Source organism: Struthio camelus, chromosome 17 (assembly GCF_040807025.1).
Source record: "Struthio camelus isolate bStrCam1 chromosome 17, bStrCam1.hap1, whole genome shotgun sequence".
In the NCBI taxonomy this organism is placed as follows: domain Eukaryota; kingdom Metazoa; phylum Chordata; class Aves; order Struthioniformes; family Struthionidae; genus Struthio; species Struthio camelus.
Window position 1 is genome coordinate 13,091,680 of NC_090958.1, and position 22,863 is coordinate 13,114,542.

General features: G+C 39.5%; 1 protein-coding gene across 7 annotated transcripts in view; it reads left to right on the plus strand.

Annotated features, from left to right (window-relative positions):
- The window catches only part of GALNT9 (polypeptide N-acetylgalactosaminyltransferase 9), a 454,657-nt gene extending 439,078 nt beyond the window's left edge, over positions 1 to 15,579 (plus strand). For all 7 annotated transcript variants that reach the window (XM_068911122.1, XM_068911123.1, XM_009666684.2 and 4 more), the window contains 4 exons: positions 727 to 864; positions 3,567 to 3,662; positions 12,659 to 12,826; positions 13,929 to 15,579. In XM_068911122.1, coding sequence (XP_068767223.1) covers positions 727 to 864; positions 3,567 to 3,662; positions 12,659 to 12,826; positions 13,929 to 14,075 — 549 coding nt within the window. In that variant the 3' untranslated portion in view covers positions 14,076 to 15,579. The remainder of the gene's footprint in view (positions 1 to 726; positions 865 to 3,566; positions 3,663 to 12,658; positions 12,827 to 13,928) is intronic.
- The last annotated feature ends 7,284 nt before the right edge of the window (positions 15,580 to 22,863 follow it).

The window sequence follows — 22,863 nt, forward strand, 5'->3', positions numbered from 1 at the left end:
GGTCTGTTGTACTATGATGATTTATACTGATTTAAATCAACAGACACTAACTCAGGACCTGACCTTTTTGAAAGAGTTTATGTTTATCATATTGAGTTGACTCTGCCAGCCTGTGTTTTCCATGGAATTTGTATTCAAACATGGGTGAAATCCTGAAGGAGAGCTATAAAGAAGGTTTTGAGTTTCCCTGCGTTTTATGGCTCGAGTCTATAAATGAGCTCCAGTTCCAGTGAAAACTGGATGCTGGTCTGTGCAAATGTTTAGTGGAGCTTAATGACTTTTTGAACAGCTCTGCTTTGAAGTTTAACAGCTCTGTTCTGATCTCATTTACATTAGTGGATGCGTAAGGATGTTACTGGAGTTAACCACAATCCAGCTGCCATATCTTAGATAAGAATTAGAGCCTAAATTCGTAATGAATCTAAAAGCAAAGGAGTTCAAGTTTGATTGCAAACATTTAGAATTGCTGTAAGTAACAATGTTCTTACTGTAGTCTTTTTATTTTGTTTTACGCTTGTTTTTTGCTTGTTCGTTATCCTTCTTTTTCTACTGACTTTCATTAATATTTATTGTCTGCTCTCAGCAGCAGCTGTTTGATGAGCTGCTTCTTACAAAAGAAACAGAGGAGGGGAAATAGAGCTTGGTATACTCCAGTTTGGGTTCAGTAAAGAAAACAACTGTAAAGTCAGTGCTGTGGGATATCTTTATTCTGTTTCTGCTTTGTAGAACCCCGGAGTTGACTTTGGAGACGTTTCTGAAAGAATAGCTTTACGACAGCGACTGCAGTGCCGGAGTTTTAAGTGGTACTTGGAAAACGTCTATCCTGAAATGAGGGTTTATAATAATACAGTCACTTACGGAGAGGTACTGTATGTCTTTGAAAATACATCACGACTGCCTTAGAGCAGTCCTTTCATCTTAGTGGGAGGGTATCAGGACATACAGAGCAATTTAAAGTCAGCACAGTAGTAGACAGAAATGTTCTTTCCTGCTTTTAATCAGCTCTGGAAAGTATGGTTTTGGGAAGCATTGTCCCTCCCATTGGAGTATATCAGACTAAATCACTCTCACAAACAATGAAATGCAACCTCCTTAGTTTTCATTTTAAAATAGAGCAGCCTTGAGAACATAAATTTGATGTTATCTTTTTCCCAAATAGGATGCCACAAAGATAAGCAACAAAACATCAGCAGTCGAGAAAGCTGAAATAATTGAAGCTAATGAGAACAGTTGACTTTACTGAATTGTTTTTAGGCAAAGAACCACCCCTTTTTGGATTTTGCCAAGCAATTTGAAGGATTGCATTCACTTTATCAATTCACTCTTTCGCAAGTCCTCTTAGCTGGAGAAAAAAAGCCACATGTCCATGTTGAAATTATGAGGTGAGGCTGTGGTTTGGCAAGTCTTTAATTCACCATGAAAAAGTCACTAGAGTAAAAACAGTTTTACTGCTTTGCATTCAGATTCTGTGTTTCCGTTTCCACCTGTGAACCAGTAATGAGTAAGACTTTGGAGCACTTACTCTGAGATAGCTGAGTCAAATGGCTGGTTAACCGTAATAAAAATGCTGGATCCAAACGCATTAGAAATGAAGAGATGTTTAGGTTCACCTCAGCTTTGTGGATCATTTCTTTCTCTTCTGTTAACCAGTCAAAGCTCCCATGTATGCTTGGGACGTGCTTTCTGTAATTCTTTTTACTAAAGCTGTATCGTGTGCCTGTAACGTTAGGACTGCTATAGCTTAGTACTGTGAGTTGGAGTAAAGCTCTGAGAGTTCTCCTGTTGCATAATGTTTCTGAGATTCTGTTTTATTTGTCTGCTTGAACTACAGTTTAAATCCAAATGCCACAAATTTTCCTTTAAGACAAGTGAATGGACACTCTTCTTTTCTGTGCTATTTGATTGAGATCATATAAAAACAACTCAGGCGCTTCAGATATTGATACAAAGTGCAAGCTTTATTGCATGATATCACTCTGCATCCTAACATAACTATCCCTGGCAGTAACCGAGGAAAGACATTTAGTAAATTCAACATGAGCTATTAGTAACTGTCAGCTCTGAGAGGGCTGTTAACTGAGAAGAACATTGGCAGTAGTGCCAATGTTGTGTCAATTATATCAGACAGTTAGTAAGCTGGGCTCTATAAAGAAGTTTCTTTCTGTTGAGTGGTCACACAGAAGGTTCTTGAGTCAAACAGGAACTTCAGCGATGCAAGCATCTAATTCATTAAAATTTATAGTAAAATGGAGCCACACGAGCTACTTAGCTGGTATAAACTGGCATGGTTCCATTTCAGTCTTGCATGCCCATAATGCAAGTACTACAGGCGTCATCTCAAACGACATTAAACTTGTTATTAAATATCTTCCCTTCTAGTTATTTTCCTGGAGGAAAAGAGATCTGGATTTTAGTGAGTTTAAGGAAAATAAATGTATCGAGTAGACGTAAAACAGATTGAAACAGTAGTAAAAATATATTTCCTAGTGACTCAATTCACATTTTTTAAAGCCACGTCATAAAGCTGTCTTCATCTTCTTTAGCCTTTATAGTACCTGAGTCATAAAATAAACCTCCTGAAATTTAACCGTTGGTGAACCTTCATATCCCATCAGTTTGCCAGTTATGCTTATACTCTATTATGAAAGGTTAGGACTATTTACTGACTCTCTGATACTTTGTGCAGCAGCTATTTCTATATTATGGGAATGGCTAGACGATTTGTGGATAGTCTAAACCAAAGTTGACCTGTTGATGGTTTCAAAATGTCCATCTAAACAACTTCTTTTTTAAAGCACCTCTAAATTTTTTCTGTCTAAATAATGTGTGTAATACTTCTAGCCTGAAGAGAAAGACAGACCTGAAATCTCACAAGAGCTCCAGCCCAGCTTTATAGACTTGTAAATTCTCATCTTGGGAGGGATATGAACTTTTGACTTGGTTGGTTCTCTGCACCAAATCTTTTAATATTTTGAAACCCCTTCAGTGTTGCTTATCATTGCTGTATCCTTTCACAGTAACGTGCTTCACATCACTTCTGTATGTGACTGCATACTGTGTTTTTAATTCAAATAAAACTGTCGTACATGCTTTTTGTTTTTATATACATAATAGGAGCAAATAAAAGTGTGCCAAAGCCAACACCACTCCTGCGTAGCTCCTGTGCTATTTGGTAAAGTCACATTCTCAGCATCTTGGGTCAAAATCTATATTTACTATAATGTGGAGCAAAATTTGGCCTGTTTTTTTAGAGTGAGTTTGGGGAGTTTGGTCCTTGGGTAATTGCTGAAGATAAAATTCTGACCAAAGTTGTTAATTCTGTAAAGACAGCAAGGTATTCAAATAATGCAGCTGTCTTTTCATGAAGCAAATTCACTGTTGTCCACAGGCAGTGTTAATAGCCTGTCATATCTGGAAAATAAAAATGTGTTTCTCAGGGAAGTGCCGAACACCTTTGCCCACTATTTGTTTCAGTAGTTGTGGTGCAACTAAGCTTCAGCTAGACTGGACTTGCATTTTGCAGATTAATTTCTAATACAAGTGTTTTCTTTCTGATCTGGTTATAGGTGCGTAACAGCAAAGCTAGTGGCTACTGTCTAGATCAGGGAGCTGAAGAGGATGACAAAGCAATCCTTTACCCATGCCATGGAATGTCCTCTCAGGTCAGTGGTTAAAATTCCTTAATTAACAGGAAAGCTTTACCTTATTCAGAAGAAACAAAAAAGTAATTTGGTAAATTTGAGTCGAATTTGGCAGTATATCACTGTTACTCTGGCTCTTAAATAATCAGAGATCTTTTTTTTTCTGCTGGCAGACATGGAATGACAGCAGAGACAGCTAGGTCTTGTTGAAGCACAGAACTTGTACTGGGTCAGCTTGAACATGCTTAAATCCAGCCTACTTACACTGGAATTGCTGGAGACTCTTATGTTCATACTGCTTTTGTTTGCGTTAGTGCAAGCTCAACTTGTACAAGATTTAAAAGAAATTCATGTATTGCCAATTTAGTTTGATTGATACAAACTCCTGGATAAGCACGTTTCAATGTCTCACTTCAATTTACCTTAAAAAACTTCTCCCAGCTCATTTCAATTACAAACATGAGTCTTACGCCAACAAAAATTAGTGACTTCAGAGAGTCTTTTCTACAACATTACTTCATTATTTTAAAGATATCTTTGAGTCGTGCAAATTCATAGCAGGCCAGCTTTACATTGGGGAAGCTGGCATATTTAAAATAGTAGTTACCAAGAACTACATGTTTTGTACAAAGAGCCTTTCGGTAGTTCCTTTTATAAGAGTAGAGCCATGAAGTATCTCTGCTGATCTCAGTGAGATTCATGTCAGGCCTGATCCAAAGCCACTGAAAGTCACAAAAATGCCACTCTTAATATTTTTTAGTAGTTCAGTGAGGGTAGGTTTTTTTCCTGGAGAAGCAGGCAAGCAAATTGTGGTGTTTTATACATTTGAATAGAATATATGTATTCCTGAAGCTTCATAAAAACAAGCTAAAGGTTCTTTTCACCTGCAAAGACTGTTTTTCTCTTCACAAAACTCCATAGCACTGAGGCCAGTGCCAGATGACTTGAAAATGGAAGTGGAAGGGCCTCCACATGCAGGCATGGGAGCATAGGATTGGACTGGGCTAGGTTAGACTTTCCACGGTTCTTGGCAATTGTATCAACAACTCCCCCTGAGTTGCAAAGAAAAATACTTGGCTTTACTTGGCCTTTGTGGGTACCCTTCCCAGGTAGTTCAGCGTATTATTTAAATCCAGGACTGCAGCTTCTTCTGAAATGTTACTTTAGTTTCTTTTGGAGTACCATCTAAATCAAAACTACATTAATGAACACTCAATCATGCATAAGTAAATTCTGACCTTATCATGGACTTAACCATTATCTGAAGTTCAGCTATATATATGTTGATTTGGAGTCCTGGCTGGTACATCACCATGGAGGCATAACAAGATTTGCAAAATATAAATATTGCTTATTGTGCTTAATTGCAAGCTGCTGAAGAGTCATACCTTACAAAAGTGAAGTAGAGTGAGTAGGCAGTATGTACACCTTTGGTGGGAACGCTTATGGGAACGCTTGACTGACTTTTTCATAGAAAAGACAGAAGGAATAGCCTTTGAGTAAGGTGCTACTTGATTAGATGCAAATGAGTTTTCTAAGGAGACTCTAGTTAGAGATGTCAAGGCGCACAGAGAGTTCAGGCTCTTGTTCATTTTAATTCTGACCAGATGGCAAATTTAGGAGGCCAGAAAGTCCTTTCTCTATCATTGTGCTAGCATTGAGAGGAATAATGAAGTAAATGGTTCTGACTGTAATTTATTTTGCAGTTTAAGTTCTTAACCTACTTGTTTGCCTACCTGACTCTTGTTTTATAGAATATGCTTTGACTATCAGAAGAAGAAAGTAGAGGAGGGCATAAAAGTTAATGTGAATTTATTGGAAAGCAAGTGGGATTTTCCCAGCTGACTGAGTGACTGTTGCGATTTTGGGACGTAAAGTAGCTCATATCTCAGATAACATTCGGCTCTGAGCATTTTTTTCCACACCTTTCAAGCCAGCTTTCAGCTCACTTCAGGAGAGACTTAAGGAGAAGGACAATGTCTTTTGAATTTTGGGCCATAGACTAGCCACTAGGCAGCTCTTCTCAGGTGCAAATAACATTACACAAAGTATTTACTGCCCAAGATGTGCTAGGTGGGTAGTGACCAACTAAATCTCTTCTGACTCACTTATGCTACAGGTCTCCAGTATCCTTTCTGATCACAATCTGAGCAGGAGCCTGAAATGCTGTTTTTAGACTTTATATTACCGCTGCAAGCTGGGGCTCTGTTGTACCAGGCACTGTATAAATGCATAGAAAGAGAAAGTCACTCTTCCCAAGCCCTTAAAATCCAAAGTATCCTCTCTGTGTGAGAATTATAAAATTATGGGAAAGGCAAGAAGTTAATCTACCAAATCATCCTGCACCAGTTTGCATTTCCTTTTTTAAAATAGGAAAAAGTTTTTGCTCTGTAAGAAACATCAAGCAGAAGGCAGAGGTGATGTTTTATCTAGGTTGAGTATTTCACAGACAAGCATGGGTTGGAGCCACTCACATGCAGCCAAGTTAATTAATGATTACACAGCTGGAAAGCTTCTATCATCGCACCACAATTTACAAAATTAATTCAGTATGAGAACCACAGCTGCACAAACCCTAATCAAGGATATTCAAGCAGATAGCATGAAAGGTGTTGACAGCAAGCGTTTTAATATATTAAATAAACATTTTTAAAGCCCCTCTTATAATCAGCCTGGGTGAGCATAGTTGTCTGTTATGTTTAACTTTCAGTTTCTGACATTTTCCGTCTCAAGGATAGGGCATAAAATACCCCTGCTGAGTTGAGAATTGAGTTAGTTATATGTGCCTACTGAATATAAACCATCTCATTTAAACAAAGCACTAATTTTCACCAGTTAGGTTATCATTGGTGCTTGATGCATTCTCCTGGTGTGAAAACCTCTCACCAGATCAGCTACAGTCTGTTTGTTTTTCATACTCTTCAATTCTGACAAGCAAATAACCAGTGATTTTAGTATGCATGTGGTTCCACCGCAACCAACGGAAGTCTGTCGTGTGTTTAAAGAAAGCTGAGTTAGGCAGATTACTCCTCTTCATTCTGGGAGATGATGTTCTTTTCTTCTACTTCCTACCCTTCTATTTTCTCTGCATGTTGCACATCTCTGAGTGATGTTCCCCTGCGCTGCTGGTGAATAACAAAACTGTTCCACCGTTACTACTCCACGAACAAAATGCCTTTCCCTGTGTGTATTCTCAAGATCAGGTTTTTACCTCCATAAATCACATCTCTTCATCTGAAATCAGTTTTTAAACTAATTTATTCAAACTGAGACAACTTCTTTTATGGACACTCTTAAAAGCATTTTGCCTGGGCATATATCAGTTTTGCTTTAGAAGAAGGGCATTTGACTTGAGCTAAATCAGTGTAAGCCAGCAGTTAGGATTATCGAGCGAGTTTCTGTATCTTTTCAATTAAGTTTAATTAAATTTATTTCAAAACTCACTTTACAGAGAAGTAGTGCTCTTTTTATATATGTTCATTGGATCTGAAGTTAGTCTGATCTCTTTCAGGTGAAAAGATAGGCAAATATTGTGGGGACAGCAAAGAGAAACAATCTAGAGCTAGAGAAATGTTCAGAAATGAATATATTGGGAGTCTTGAAGTGCCTTGCCTCTGCCTGTGGGCCGTCTTATACAGTCACCTGTAGTGCTCATTGGTTTTACATCAGTGTACAACCTATTATTGTTGAACAGCTTCCAAAAAAAAAAAAAAAACCACCCCAAAAGTGGAAGGTGTTGGCCTGGAAGCTGCTTACACTGGTTACAGGGCCTACAGTTTGGAACGATCTGAGAGCGATCGCACAGCCTCAGCGGCAGATATTCACTGTCTCAGACAGTGAATGTGTCTTGAATGCTGTGATGTCGAGCTGATTGACTGTATGTGGAAGAAGAAGAGAACATAATAAAATGGCAGCCTGGGATAGAAAGGCTGCGGTGACCAGCCTCCCTCTCCGCCCTCCTCGCCCCCCTTTCACGCCGAGAGAACGTGGAGGCACGGCCGCCGTGCAAGTGAGGACTCCCGCGGCATCTGGATCAAGCAGAAGAAGGGAGCTCTCGGCACGCAGATTCGTGGAGCTCGCAACTACACAAACAGGTGGAATAAAAGGAGATGAAAGGCGACACTTAAACTGCTGCTCGAGGGCAGATGTTTCACGTTGTACTTGATAGAGCTATGGCGTTCCAGGCTTGCACGCTGGATGGCACATCTGACTGCTTTGAGCTGGACAGATGAAGAGGCAAGCAATTTTTTAACTTGCAGGAAACAGAGCAGATGAGATTCTGTAACAAAGCTGGATATTTGGCATCTGTTTCTCTGTGATGACAAGTATTCTGGAGACATTATACGCTTCAGACTGCTGTATGGCTCGCTGCTTCAATTACCACGCGGGCTTACAGCTCACCTTAACCTGCAGGGCTGACGGGTTTTAAAAGATTTCCTTCTGGTTGCAGAAGAGGAGGGAGAGAGAGGGGTTAAATTTAGTATTAAATTTAGGGATTAAATTTAGGATGGGACTCATCTGTGAGACTGTTTCCTACAAAAAGTTACCTGTTGTTATTTTGTGCTTTTTTTGCTTGGCTGGAAACCAGCAGAATAGATTCTCTGAAGTCAAATTCTTGAAATAAAAGCTGGCTTTTACTTACTAGACTAATGCTTCTGGAGGTTCACCTTCCAGAGGCTGTACTGCTTACTATTTTTGAATCGGCTACAGTCACTTTGATAAATAACCTCTGGCATCTCTCCCATTCTGCTCAGATTTCGGATTGTTGAAGGGGAAAATATCCTGTGTTATTATAAGTACAACAGATAGTATCGGGTTAGATCTTGGAGTATTTAATACAGCGTTTAGCTTCAGTGTCATTTATGTGGCTCTTACAGCTCTTCTCAGATAAACATGAAAAACTGAACTAAGGTCCAGCCTCATGTAAGATGTAGAACTGTGTCTGTATTCTGCAGTTTGCGATGAAAGTACGTAGCTATGTAAGGTTGTCAGCCCATCAGTACCCACGCAGACTTTTTTTTTTTAATGGATGAGATAGAATATAGAATATCCCTTTATGAAGGAGACTTTGTCATTTGACTTTGGCTGACTGGCACGAGGAATGGACTTGGTGTGATGTACCGTGCTCATGGCTCTACTGCAAACGTAGAGGTTATTATTTCTTTTTTAGTAGGGTAATGGCATCCAAGCTTGAGTTTGAATACAGTGGCTATAATTTTCAATATTTCATTGATTCTTTATCCCAAATTCCTGCTTTTCAGCCTACAGTAATAAGCAACTTATTTTAATGTGTGTTTTATTTGCACAGCTTATGTTGTCTGTAGGAAATAAGGAAGTCTTGGAGGGAGACATTATTTATCATATAGTATTTTCTTGAACCTTAATTTCCGGTCTGATTTTGCAGAAGCAAGCACTAAAATTTTACTACTTAATGTGGTTTGAATTGAGATTTTTTTTTTTAATGAACCTAAATTTAAAAATTTTTTTTAGTAGGAGCCTATATTTTTATGACTGTTGGAACTCTTGGCAGAAAATACAGGTTCAGGAAAATAAAGCCCATGCTATTCCATTTGTTTCATCATTATATAGATACCAGTTTCCTGTACTGAGCCATCTCTGACTCTGAGTCACACAGCTATCACTTTCAATATTAGAGATATTTTAACAGCGGTAGCATACCACCTTCTTCTAAGGCCTAAACAGAAACAGTAGTTTCCACTTAGATAGGCTTCTTTATAACATATCTTCCCCAAGCGCATGGTTTCTGTGATACAGAGCATGTACAATTCTAGGCTATTGAGATTCTAAAGACAAGGAATATTTTAGACCATTTTCATATCTAAAATATATATCTATATAAAGCATATCTACGTAAAGCAAATTCTGGTCATTTTAAACCACAGGGAAAATTGATCCAATACTACAGAGCGGGTAGACCACTGTAAAGAGTGGTTCTGATTATCTAGCTAAGGCAATGCCAACTAGGTAGCAATGTGGTATTTTGGGACCTGGGGAAGGGCAGTGAAGACAGCAGGACTAACACATTTCCCTGTGCAGTTTTCAGTCATGCCTCCAGTTCATTCAAACTCTGCTGTATATTCACTGGATATTAAAAGTGTGACATACGCAGACAGATTTTCCTTAAAGGGAGGAAGGCCTCCGACACCGTTGTGTGGGGGAAGAGTAACTTCACTTATCTGAGCTGGTGGTCCATTCATATTTTGAATCACTTTGCCTGTTTCGGCTTCTTTTACAAACTTCCCCAATACTGCTACAGTGAAAGGCAAAAAAAAGTGTCGTGATTTAGTGCATATAGAGAATGCTTTGACTGATGTCACTGTTCTTCCTAAGAAGAATCCTCATGCGGTTGGTTATTCCTCTGCTTTTGGTGATGTTCTAACTCCATGCTTTGCATGATTGCTCTGAATAGAAGTGGCAGGTGGGAAAAATGAACATGTACTCTGTCAAAGGGCATCTGGTCTGGGAACGAATAGACCATGCTCTTTTTACCACCAGAAAGATATGATTATTCACAGCATGATTCTTCTGAGGCTAATAAAGATAGCTGTAGAAAGCTAGACTCTAATTCAAGATTTTTTTGATTGACTCTTAATCATATCTCATGCACTGGTCAGTAGCACCCAATAATTGGCAGGCATTTCTGACCTTCCTTCCCTTTCTCGTTAAGTAATTTCAGTCAAATAGTGGCAATAAGACCAGACAGGCAGTGAATTTCCTGCGTGATAATTGCATTTTTTCAGTGGCTGAAGTCTTCACCTTCAGGATCCTGTCTCATAACATACAAGCCAGGTGGCAGTCTTCATTTTGAGGTCTTTTGGCGTTTAGTTGCTGCACTTGACTGCTTCTAGAGTAAGAAGGACAAAATATTATGATGGTAAATGACTCTGGATTTAAACATGGGAAACATGAGAAGTAGATACCTCAGAGCTGTTGAAGGATCATTCTGTTGTAATACACCCACACTAAACAGAGTCGTTCTGAACATTTACAGAAAACTCCACAGGTTAGAAAAGAGAACAGGAGTGCAAAGAGATGAGTTCTAGTTCTGGCCATATTTCTCACTTGCCATGCGAGCTGGAGAATGGAGATTGGTATTTGACTTTCAGAGCACAACCTAAGAGAGGAGCCACGTCAAGGAAGGAAAGTGGCTGAGCCTCCCTTTGGCCTGCTGTCGAATAAACATCATACATTTTCTCTCTGATGTGCTTTGAAGTCTCTCTCAATAGGCTATTTTGCAACTATGTAGAAAGTAACAGTAATTAAGGGGGTTATTTATTTATTCTTGCAATTTATAAACAAGGACTCAATTGCTGTCACAGTTATCTCAATGCAAGGTGATAGCGCGTGAGTTGACAGGGCCCCGAGGTGGCTACCTGCTAGTACCGTTCCCTCTAAATGAGCATCCTAAATCCACTCGAAGGGCTTTGAACCTTGCAGTGAGGTTTTATTAGAATACAGATTAAAACAAAACTTTATTGTAGAGGAAAATCAGACCTCTCAGAGACAGAGCGAAAGGTTTGAAAACAACCTTGCTTCCTCAAGACTCTGTTTGTCAGGCCTACTGTCCTCCAGCAGTCGTTTGGCAGCTTCTTGGGTTGCAATAAACTTGCCAAGGTCCCCTGTGCATCCCTAGGAAAAGCTTCCTTTCGCCAGTGCCTCTGGGAGGTGGCTTTGTGTGTGCTGCCTGCTCTCCTAGGAGTCACGTGCCCTGTGCCACAGGCTCCGCGCTGGCGGTGTCCCCTCCCACACTTGGGAGGTTTTGGTTGTCCAGTGAGCCCGTAGCGCTCAGGGAAGGGGCAGCGTCCCATTCCATCTGACCCAGAACGTTGTAACTGTGAAAAGGAAAATGGGCAGCCACCCTCTGCCAATACAAAAGGGCTGCTGTGAACAAGTTCTTGATAATTAATCCTGATGGGCAAAAGCCATCTGCGGGCATTTTCTTTGTTGTTACAGAATTTCCCTTGGTCCAGTCTTAACGTAATAAAATGTATTCTGGCACACTGATGTACCAGGAGACCAATTTTTCACCTCTCCTTCTCGATACAGAATTTTTTTTGTTGAGGGCCCTTTTGCTGTGAATGGCTTGAGGCAAGTGAAATCATCACTTAAAATAGAAGGGTTAAACTGTAAAAAATTTATGTGAGTGATTGTGTTGTGTGTGCTATACTGCTAGCGCCTGCTGAAACCTTTTTCCGTATTTAAGAAAAAAATTGAAAGTCCAAAAATAATACATGGCACTTACCTGAAACCTCTAATTACAGCCAGTAGCATTTACCACATCACTAAATTTCAGAATAGTTAAGCCTCCTACAAAACTCTATCAGGGTGTGATTTTTTTTATTATGTAGGCCTGAAGCATATGTTAGCAAATTTGCTGTTATGTCCCTTGTGATTTTTTCCCCTCTTTTATTTTTGGATACTGGCTGCACTGTTAGATTTTTTTCAGTAACATTTACAAAAATGTGTTAGAGTTGTTGCTATCAGTAGCCTCTGATCGAGCTCTTAAGAACAAACTGCACGGCAAATTGACATTGTGTCCTTGTTAAATCAGTTCCCACTGAGTGGATATGATTTACATATTGATTACTTCATTTTCTTGATTGCACTTTTGCTGGGAGATATTGGGTAGGGAATGGTGGGGAGCCCATGTGTGAAAGAAGGGAATGTTGTGTCCTACAAGACGCTCCATGCTGGTAAAGCAAGTTTCCACACCTCGTAGTGAGCGGTCTGTGCTGGAACAGATGGAGGATTCACCCTGAGGCTTGGGGCTGAAGGCGGGCAGGGAAGGGGAGCTGCAGGCCAGCTGTGTTTCGGGTTTTGCACACTGTCCCAAAGGCTGCCAGCCATAGCCTGGCCAGCGGCAACAGTCTCCCTCTCTGTGCTGGCACCTCTCAGCTCTGCCCAGAGCGTACAAAAGCACACTGCGGTTGACGCTCCTGGTTGTTGCCGGGGCCCCTGAGCTGCAGTTAAAGCCTTCCATCTGCTCTTGTCCCCAGCTGGTCCGCTACAGCTCCGAGGGCGTCCTGCAGCTGGGACCGCTGGGCTCCACGGCCTTTCTGCCAGACTCGAAATGCCTCGTGGATGATGGGAAGGGCAGGACACCCACTCTGAAGAAGTGTGAAGACGTTCTGAGGCCGGCACAGAGGTTCTGGGATTTCACACAGGTACAGAAGAGCTCTTTGGAACCATGCAGAGATAAGTTTGAGACAAATACTGTTCTAGAGGCTATTAAAAAAAAAAAAAGACAAATGATCTTTAGATCCTTATGTCTTCTAGAATTTTTCCGATGTGCTTTCTAGGAATTTTCCAATATGCTTTCCAGAAGTCCACTCCCTATTCTTTCTAGAAATCTGTCCCCACTTACGCTTTGCAGAAATCCCCTTCCTTATACTTTCTAGGAATTTTCTCATTAGCTTCCTGGGCCCTCCTGCCCAGCTCGTCCGTATGCTTTCTAGGAGTCCTCCCTTTCAGCTCTCTAGGAACCCTCTTAGGCTTTCTAGAAATTTTCTGATATCCTTTCTAGGATGTCCTCCCACACACCCCTTTTATGTTTTCTAGCAAGATCCCCTTATGTTTTCTAGGAATTCTCCAGGCTTTCCAGGAATCCAGCCTTATGCTTTCTTGGACTACTCCCCCCCACCCCTTGCAATATGCTTTCTGGGAGTCCTTCTCTCCACCTCATGCTTTTTAGGAATTTTCTGACATGATTTCTAGGTCTCACCCCTCTCATGCTTTCTATGAAATTTCCCACACGGTTTCCTTGAATTCTCTCTATGCTTTCAAGGACTTTCTGACTTGCTTTTTATGAATTTGTTGGTTCTTTTTAGGATTTCCTTCATCTAGGAATTTTCCTGATGACTTCTAGGAAGCTAGGAATCTACACTCTTTCTATGACTATTGCATCACTTTCCATGGGATCTTCTAGTTCCTTCTAGGAAATTGTCCTGTGGCCCTTTCTTGGACGTTTCCAATGCATTCTAGGAAATTTCTGATGCTTTTTTGGAATTTGTGTTTTTATGACTTTTCTAGATTTCTCTAATAATTTTCAAGAACGTACGTTTAAATTTTTAGTACTGTCAAGAATTCTTGGTTCTAGAGCTTCTTTAGGATTCTTCTAGCATCTTCCCAGGAATTTTTAAGTCTAGAGCTTTCAGTTGCTTTTTAGTGTTTACAAAAGAATTATACATTTAGTATACATTTTTTTCTAGTCTTTCTGTTTTCTAGTCTTTCTGTTCCTTTTTCTAACGCTTCTTTTCTTTCTTTCAGAATGGTCCAATCATCAGCAGAGACACTGGCCGTTGCCTAGAAGTGGAAATGTCAAAGGATGCAAATTTTGGGCTCAGATTAGTTGTACAAAGGTGCTCGGGGCAAAAATGGATGATTAGAAACTGGATAAAACATGGCCGACATTGACTGCTGGGGCTGAGAAGCTGCCTCTCCTGTCGTTGTCCATTGCTCAAGTGTGCCATGCCTTGCAAGGCATTTGTCCCAAAGCAAATTAGTTTGAACAGGACTTGGCTCTCAACGGCCCTCCATAGTTGGGCGTTTAAAGAGAGAGAAAAAAATAAAAAAGCAGATACATACATGCCCTATTTGACTCTTCGTTGCTCCTGAGGATGACCTGGGAAGCTTAAAAAGAGTTTTCTGTTGATCTGGAAATCTTGGGATGGTCAGAACACAACAGAGAAGTAGACTCTTTAAGCTCTCCTAGAGGAGTTAATAGACAGATGTTTCTGTGATGAGTTGAAAGGAGAGATCCCAATACTGCCTCATAAAGAGAGTTCTCTGATGGTTAGCTTTTTAGCTTTAAGTTATTGACTGGTGCACAACTCCTATGGTGAATAATCATGTGCCTTTTTTATTGTACTTCATATCCAAGGGAACTGGAAAAATCCTACCTTTTCAGCATGTCTGGTTCATTGTACTAAACAAGAAGACCTGTAAATAACACTGGAAAATATAAATTTCAAGGGCGGTTGTCTAGGAGTGTCTCCTTCTAGAAAGAGACTGTTCTGCACATGTTTACAGGTGGTTCTCAACCTTCAGGTTGCTAAAAAGCGGTATTTAGAGACCTCTTCTAGTTACGAAACCGGTAAACGTTGAATAGGTAAAATTGCCACATGCTCTATTATATTGCCACATTTTACATTTCTTGACTGTAAAGGCATCACAATACAGCACTTGCATATTTAACTCTTACGAGGCAGTAGATGTCCTAGTAGATGATTTCTAGAGGATTCAGTTGGCGCACAGGCCCTGAGTACATAAATGCAAGGCTCCCCTCCTGCAGTGTTGTGCATGCAGGTGCACTGTTACATTTACCAGCAACTGTCTAGAAACCAGTGGGGGATGCTGAATACTCATCACTTCTGAAAATAAGGCCACTTATTTAGTTGTCAGCTGTGGAATTTAGGAACTTAACTTGAAGCACCCGTTTTGATACCCATCCTGTGAAAATGTCAAATATGAGCAAATATGCTTTGTGAGCACTTTCTAAACAAGCCAACAAAGTCATTTTAGTATTTGGGGAAAAAAAAAGAAACCCTAGTGACAAGACAAATTAGACCAAGAGAGAATTAGACAGCATAGATATGTACCATTATTCTGAAATCTAAATGTTTTACTCTAGATGATCTGGCGAGAGCATGTCTGTGAACCTGCATTTAATAATGTATCCAGTGGTTCATGCAGTCATTATGAGCAGGTAACCGAAACAATGACAAGGCCTTATCCAAAGGCTATTGAAGTTGATGACCACTGTCCGTGCTGGCAGGCTTTGGATACGGGTCCATGGCAAATGGCTTTTCATTACAGAAGATTCGGTCATACTGAAGGAGAGACAGAGACAGAACTTGTTAACTTCACTGCTCAGTGTTTTCATAATACTTTAAATAAAGGTTTTGTTTCGTTCTACTGACCCGGGAAAATAATTAATTGCAGACACTACAGTACAACAAATCTAGATGATCTGTTTTTTGAAGAGCTTTTGCCATTCCTATGTCAAGGCATGCTGAGCAAAGTAAAATGGAAACAAAGTGAATTTTATCCAGGGCATGATATCTAATAAAATATTTACTTTTAACATGCAAGTTCCATCGGTTCTTGTCAACTCTTGGTTGTTATCTAGAGAGCATATCACTATACTTTGCCCCAATTTTATTCTTGGAATAGAATGTGCAAGATGTAACACAAAGCCAGTTCTCCTGGAGTTTTTTCGTGGCTAATCCTTTATCTTTTTTATGTCAAATGGATGCGGTTACACGTGAATATATACAAGAGAATAATTATGGGTGAGATTCTAAATATAAAAATTGGAACTTAAAGCTCTGTGTTTTGGTTAGCTGTACATGATCTCCTCAGGAGCGTAGCCAGACGTGCGGGAAGAGGTAACATCTTTATTAAATCAAGCAGTACAGTAAAGAAATCTTGGACAAGCTTTGTACTCAAGCCTTCCTGCAGGTCTGAAGCAGAGGTAGGAAGCTTCAGGCTAAATATAGATTGGGAACAGTTGCCCTGCATTTAACCTCATTATGTTAATCTATTAGACAATTTAAAAGGATAGTTACCATCTATGGAGCAGGTGTTGAGTGCTTTGTACAGGATTTTGATAAGTGACTTTCATCTTCTCTCCGGATCCAGTTTAAAAGGGAGAGATTACAAGAAAGCTGTGTTCTTTTGTTTATTCTGTTGGAGTTTTACTCCAACAGTTTGCAGTATTTGGCTGAGGGAGGTGGGGAAGGCAAAAGAAGGGAAAGTTAGTATTTACCTGGTGAGTTTTTGGAGAGTAAAGTCACAACGCATTCACGCTCTCTGTAGTCTTCCCAATTAATAAGTGATAGCTATTTTGTATGAAGATGGCTGGAAGTTGAAAGTAATTATATATCAGTATGACTACTATATGCCTAACCATTAGAGTACGAAGTTACTGTATTCAGCAGAAACTAATGTACCACATGTGCTTTTCTTTTTATTTTCTAGTCTCGTGTTGTCAATCTACACTTGATCCTTGGTTAGTAATGGGGCAGCAAGCCTTTCAGATTTTGGGCAAATAAAAAAGAATGGCTGAGTATTTGGCAGAATACAAGGTTTATAATTTAGTATCCTATAAGGAATGTTGCATTTGTGGTTTAAGAGCTTTGAAGGTGAGAAGCTTTTACTGGCAGAGGGTTCGAGCAGGAAAGGACAACCCTTCACTATGACACCACAATGTATGCATATTGGTTGCTCTTGGAATTTCATTACTGCGTGTTTTCAATGTCTAGTGCAAAGAATTCAAATATGTCCAGGCAGTCTAACTGAGGGTCAGTTCTGGCAAACTGAATGCAGCGGCTGACCTCTGCAGAAGGCTTACAAGAGCAAGACTTTCAATGTGAGAAGGAAAGTAAATTCCTGTGATAGTTAAATGGATCTAAGATTTACAGAATAACATAAAAGAATTCAGACTCTCTCTTAAAGGTGGGGTTGGTATTTTCTGTGGTTGTCATTTTTCTAAGACTTATTGAAACAGTTTCTTACATTTGGGAAATACATCAGTAGGATTCTTTTTACTTTAGTCTTTATCTGTCTGAACCACTGCATTGGCTGTGGTTATTAACATCATGGCTCTGCGTGTGAGAGGATCTTAAATATTCTCTCCTAACAGGAATAATAATAATAAAAAAGGCCTTGAGTATTATCTATTTTAACCAAAGTCTATGGGTCTCTTATCTGTATTTCAGCCCTTAGTATATTCTAAAGCCCTACTTAATAGTGTTTCACATTTTCATTCTTGTTTCCCACAGTGCTGCAGTCCAGATACTCTGAAAAGTATTTAATATAACGTAATATGCCTTGTAGAGGAAATGCAGTTGAGAGCAGAATTTTCAATTGCCATTTTGTTTGATTTAAGAGATTTCAGAGTTAAATGCTAGATACTAGGACAGAAGAACAGGCTAGAAGGAACATCAAGCTGCTATCATAGACAAACGTGTCAGATAATACTTCTGTAAGCATATCAAGATCCCTTTAAAATTAGTTTGAGTGCTGTGGGTAAAAGACCTCTCTCTTCTGAGGGTTAAAAATTATTTTCCAGGCCGAATTTATTCTCGGCTTGATTAAAACCATTTTCTCCCGAGCCACGGTTGTCCTCTAGCTATAGTGGCGCACTGGTTCCTGAGGCACACTTACCTCCAATGGAAAGCAACTAAGAGAGGGAAGAGCTAATAAAGGTATAGATGGAGGACCGTATGAATTCCACTGGAATTCCATAAAGATCATCTATATTGTGCTCATCCATGAGGCATGAAAACTCTTCAGGACTGTCGCACATCCAAAAAGCTAAAGACTTGCTGCCCCGTAGGATGGACCTCAGACAAAGACAGGAGCAGTTCTTCATACGTACTCTGAAGGTGCTGAACTATCTCATTTCAGTGAATGATTTGGGGCTTGGCATGTCTGAAAATCAGCCCTTCGTAATCCTTTGCAAACTGCTTACATCTCTTTCTTCTTATGAGCCTGCTCCTTTATGAAAACTGTGTTCTAGTAGATGAAAACTTCACTTGCCATGTGACAAAGGGCATAATCTATCTGACACAGGGCAGCTGAAATTTTAAGTACTTAAGCCACGACTAATAAGGTTTAATGAAATAGCACCAGTCCTAAGCTGTTCTTTAGATCAATTACACAGCATGTAATTCCTTCAGTATCCAGTATTCGTTTGAAATGGTTCATTAACAGCCATACTAAAGCACATTATGGCCCGTTTCTGGTCCCAATGAATTGGGTTGTAAGAAGAATTTCAATAGAAGCTGGAATCCAGAGGGAGTTTGACATATTATTATTATTCAGTTAGGACACAAATACCTTTGTTTTTTTCTGAATGGCTTTGCGAGGAAGAAAAAGTATCAGAATTCCCTCAACTGAAAATGTTTCTAGCAATGAAGATGTTCCATTTTTGACTGCTGCTGTTTTCACTAACTGCTATTTACTGCTAATAAAAGCCAATCCTGAGGTTGTGGTACAGATAAAAGGTGGTTTTGCAATTCAGAGAAACTAGCTAACAGTTCGGATAGAAACCAAGGAAGGCTCAGGTCTTCACGTATCTGCACATCTGTGTGCCACCAAAGTAGACTTAACATTATGTTCTCTCTAGAAGGAATCATGAATTTTATTCATTAGGAATACATATTCAAGAGGCTATCGTAACATGTACCTCTAAATCAGTTTGTGGACACCTTTTTTTTTTCCCCAGTGACATTAGTGGACATAAGGTAAGAGCTGTGATTACTGGATATATAGAAAATATATTGATTGGCACCATGATCTAATGAAGTATGTGTGGCATGCATTTATAGCCTCTTGTGCGGTAACAGGGAGATTCATGAAATGCTAATGCAGTGTGTGCATCCTCCTAGGCATGGAGTCTGTCTATCTAGTGAAGTAAGGGAACTCAAGGAGTAGACACTGTAACTATATAGCTAATAACAGTGAATTTGGCATAAAGCGCATTAATATTTACATCACCTAGAAATATTCTAGAAAATGTAATGGATTAGCTTCAGGTTCTATCTTAATAGTCACCCTATTTTACTCCGGTAAGTGTCGAAAATATCTTGTCCCTGTAAAGGACTGGAATGCGTATGCCGTGTGAAGATTTTAGCTTTCTCCACAACACACCAGCCATCAGTGGCATTAGAAAAGAGATTAACGATGACCTCTTTAGCGCACTGTAATGGATTTTAGAACGTTTTCATGAAATATATTAACTTACATTACAAAAGTGTTAATAATACAGAACTATAGATATTGCGCTCATGGGTTGCCCTAAGTCAAAACAGTGTGCTTGCCCAGGAATATTTACTTATAAATATCCCAGTGAAGCAATATATGCCAGCCTGGTTTTGAAGAAGAGAATTTCTGCATCTAGAGTTTTCTTCAAAGACTGGTAGAAGCACTTACTACTTTTCATAGGGTTACCATTTTCTATTGGCCAACAAAAAGTATCACCTGATTTTTAGACTCTTTGTAATAACTTTGATTTTAAAAAATTAACGCAGCAACTGCAAGGCAAGTTGTGACTGCAAATCATTTTTCATTATTTGTCACATCATTAAATCAGTTTGTATTTACACTTGAAAAGTTAATAAATTACTATGCATTTTACTGCTGACATGAGCTGTATTTTTTATTATTGTACATTTGGACACCTTATATTAAATTTTCAAAGTTGGCACACAAAAGAAAAACTAGAAAAGCAAACTGTATATTTAAAATTATGTTCTACGTATACATTTTAAAATATAAATTGCGTATAATGAATTTTGAAAGGTAGTTAGCCCATTTTTGAGATGAGCACTGCATGCTTCACACCAGATTATGAGCTGTTCTGAAGGGGACAAGCTCTGAGCACATCAAGGAGATGCATCACCACACACTCACTAGAGACTTGGCCCTAGAAAGTGCACATCCAAAGCTAGACTGGTAACAGTACAGACTACAATTGCTTTGTGACTGTTAGACCTCAGGGAAGACTTGTCTTGCAATCCCAGTACAAAGGCATACTTACATAACGCTCGCAGGTGCCAGTCCGCACAGCAATACAAGCTAAGTTCTTGCGTGGTCCCTCGGGACAAGTGCTCCGCAAGAAGCATTCAAACACAGATTTAAAAGATCCCCATAAAAAATTCCTGACCTTGCCATCAACGTTCCTGGAATCATTGAACCCTGGGGAAAAATATGCTGTTGAACCACAGAATAGGACAGGAAGCTCATGATGAAAGTGTTCTCTTTGTAGGAGTCTTGTACTGGAGCTATATTTTAGTAATTGAAATGCATAAGAGTACAATTGATCTGTCGCTGACGTTTTACTATTCTAAAAAACACTCCCAAAACTAAAGAAACAGAACAACTTATACTTCCTGAATTGCATAGTTAGTGCAAAGGACTGAAAGACTGATCCCACTTCCTGTGACCTGACCTATAGCAATATAGAGGTCAGATTTGCAGATGATATAACATGACGTTGCTTTGCTGAAGCCAATGAAAGAGGGAGGAACTATAGTAATTTATACCATCTATAGACCTGGTCTGTTGCAACAACAGTGCTATTGACGTGATCTTTTTTCTGCTTCAGAAGTCATTTTCAACTGCCCAAAGGGAATAGAAAGAGGATATGAAGTGCTTCTGAACTCCCTGCCATACTGTCATACTTCTGACAGAAGTCTGTGCAGCCCAGCACCTTGTCTCTGACAACTGTCAATAACTGATATTTAGAAGAATGGAATAGGAAACAGGGAAAATGTGGATGATCTTTTCATCACATACCTTCCCCTAATTCCCAGCAGGTAAGGACTTCCCAGGCCACAGACTATGCACCAACTACTAGCTTTAATAACTACTGTGGGCCTAGCCTGTCTGCATCTAATCCACTTATGTTTCTGGGTGTCAGAACATCCTGTCATAATAAATACCACAATTGCTGTGTTGAGACAGTATCTCTGCTTTTAAATCTATTGCCAATTCATTCTGTAGGCTGCCCTGTTGTTCTTGTGTGGTGAAAAACTGTGAATAATTGCTGCCAATTCATTTTTTTCACACTGTTCTTAGTTTGACCTCTATCATCCCCTCCTAAATATGTTTCAGAATTCGTTGGGTATCAAACTTATTTTGTATCACGAGCAAACAAATTCGTAAAAATGCAAGCAAATGCTCTGTGTCATATACTGGATTGGGTGATAGCACAGTAACAACAGACCAGATTCTTGAACTCTTCAGCACTAAAAGACATACGTTACTTGTTTTAACATTGATTTTGGATCTCAGACAGACTACTTCTACTTCATTTGTGTATGGCCCAAAGTTTGCAATTTGTGATGAGCTGACTGAAGAGCACAGAGCAGCTGGGAAAGCATCTGGTACCTTCTTCCATTCCCTGCCCTGCTCCTCCTGCTGCTAGGGCCTATCTGTGGATTATATTTGCGTGACCAAGCTGGGGAAATGTTTCCCTGTTCCTGACTTGTATGCATGCCTCCACTTTAGTCCAATAACTGAGTAAGACCTGAGTGCACAAGCTTTCCCCCTTCTGATTTCTACAAGGAGATCTGACTGCACAAGTCAAAGAGCAGCTGTTAAGTGATTCCCTGATTTACCCAGAGGAAGTACAGCTGGCTGCAGTCTTCAGGTGGGTAATATTACAGGCCACCTTAGAAGGAACAGTCTTGCTCGGACTTGGCAAACCTACTTAGCTCCTGTGCCTCTGAGACCAGCCTCTTTGGGGGTGAGATATTTCTTTGTAAGCTCACACGGAGGAATCTGTGGGAAAGTGTGTTCTGTTGCTAGTCAGGCTATTCTGTAGATTGAATTTCCTATTATAATCAATTTAGCGTTTCTTTGAAGGAAAAATGTCACCTTTAAGAGGTGCCATTGTGCTTCTTGGAATGAATGTTCTGTAAATAATTTCAGGCAAAATTAGATTCTTGTAAATATTCTGTATGCGTTTCTGCATCTGACAATATTTGTTTTACAGCAGTTAACAAATTCTCAAATTGTTCACTCTGAAGAATGTATACTATGAATGTAGACACCCCTTTTTTTCTTGGTCAATAAATCATTCATGAATCAACAGTGAATCCATGTATATGTGCCTATAAGTGAGCACTGAGTAGATTGGATAGTGGTTTTTTTCAGCATATACATTGCTTGGACTCTTTTTTGTTTGTTTCATCTGTCTGCTGCTCATGAATGCAACTGAGCACCTGTTATTTGCTATTCCTTGTTCTTTGGGAAGGTGCATTTTGAATGATTCTGTTGGAATTTTTTTTTTTAAACTCTCAACAGTACATCCTAGTATGTCCATGTTATATATAGCTGTATCTAACATAGCTAGAACTGCTTTTGCATCCTGCCTGGTTATCTAGAACACAGAAAGCAAGAAAATAATGACTGAAGTGATATCCTCTGTAAATGCTGAGGTGAAAGCAAACCCTTTATGCTAAAACTTATGAAATGTTCATAACCTGTGCACAAATCCAAAAGCTTATTTCAGTATCTAAAAAACAAGAAGCATGATGGTTAAGCACCAGTACACCAAACCTTTGCTTTCATGCGAATTTAGCGCTAACGTTTTTCCAGACTCTGTTCTTCTTGTCAGTAGCCTACCTTTATTGCTCAACCATATTCTCTGACTTTCCCTTTAGCTTATTCCAACCTCCTTCCATCATTTCAT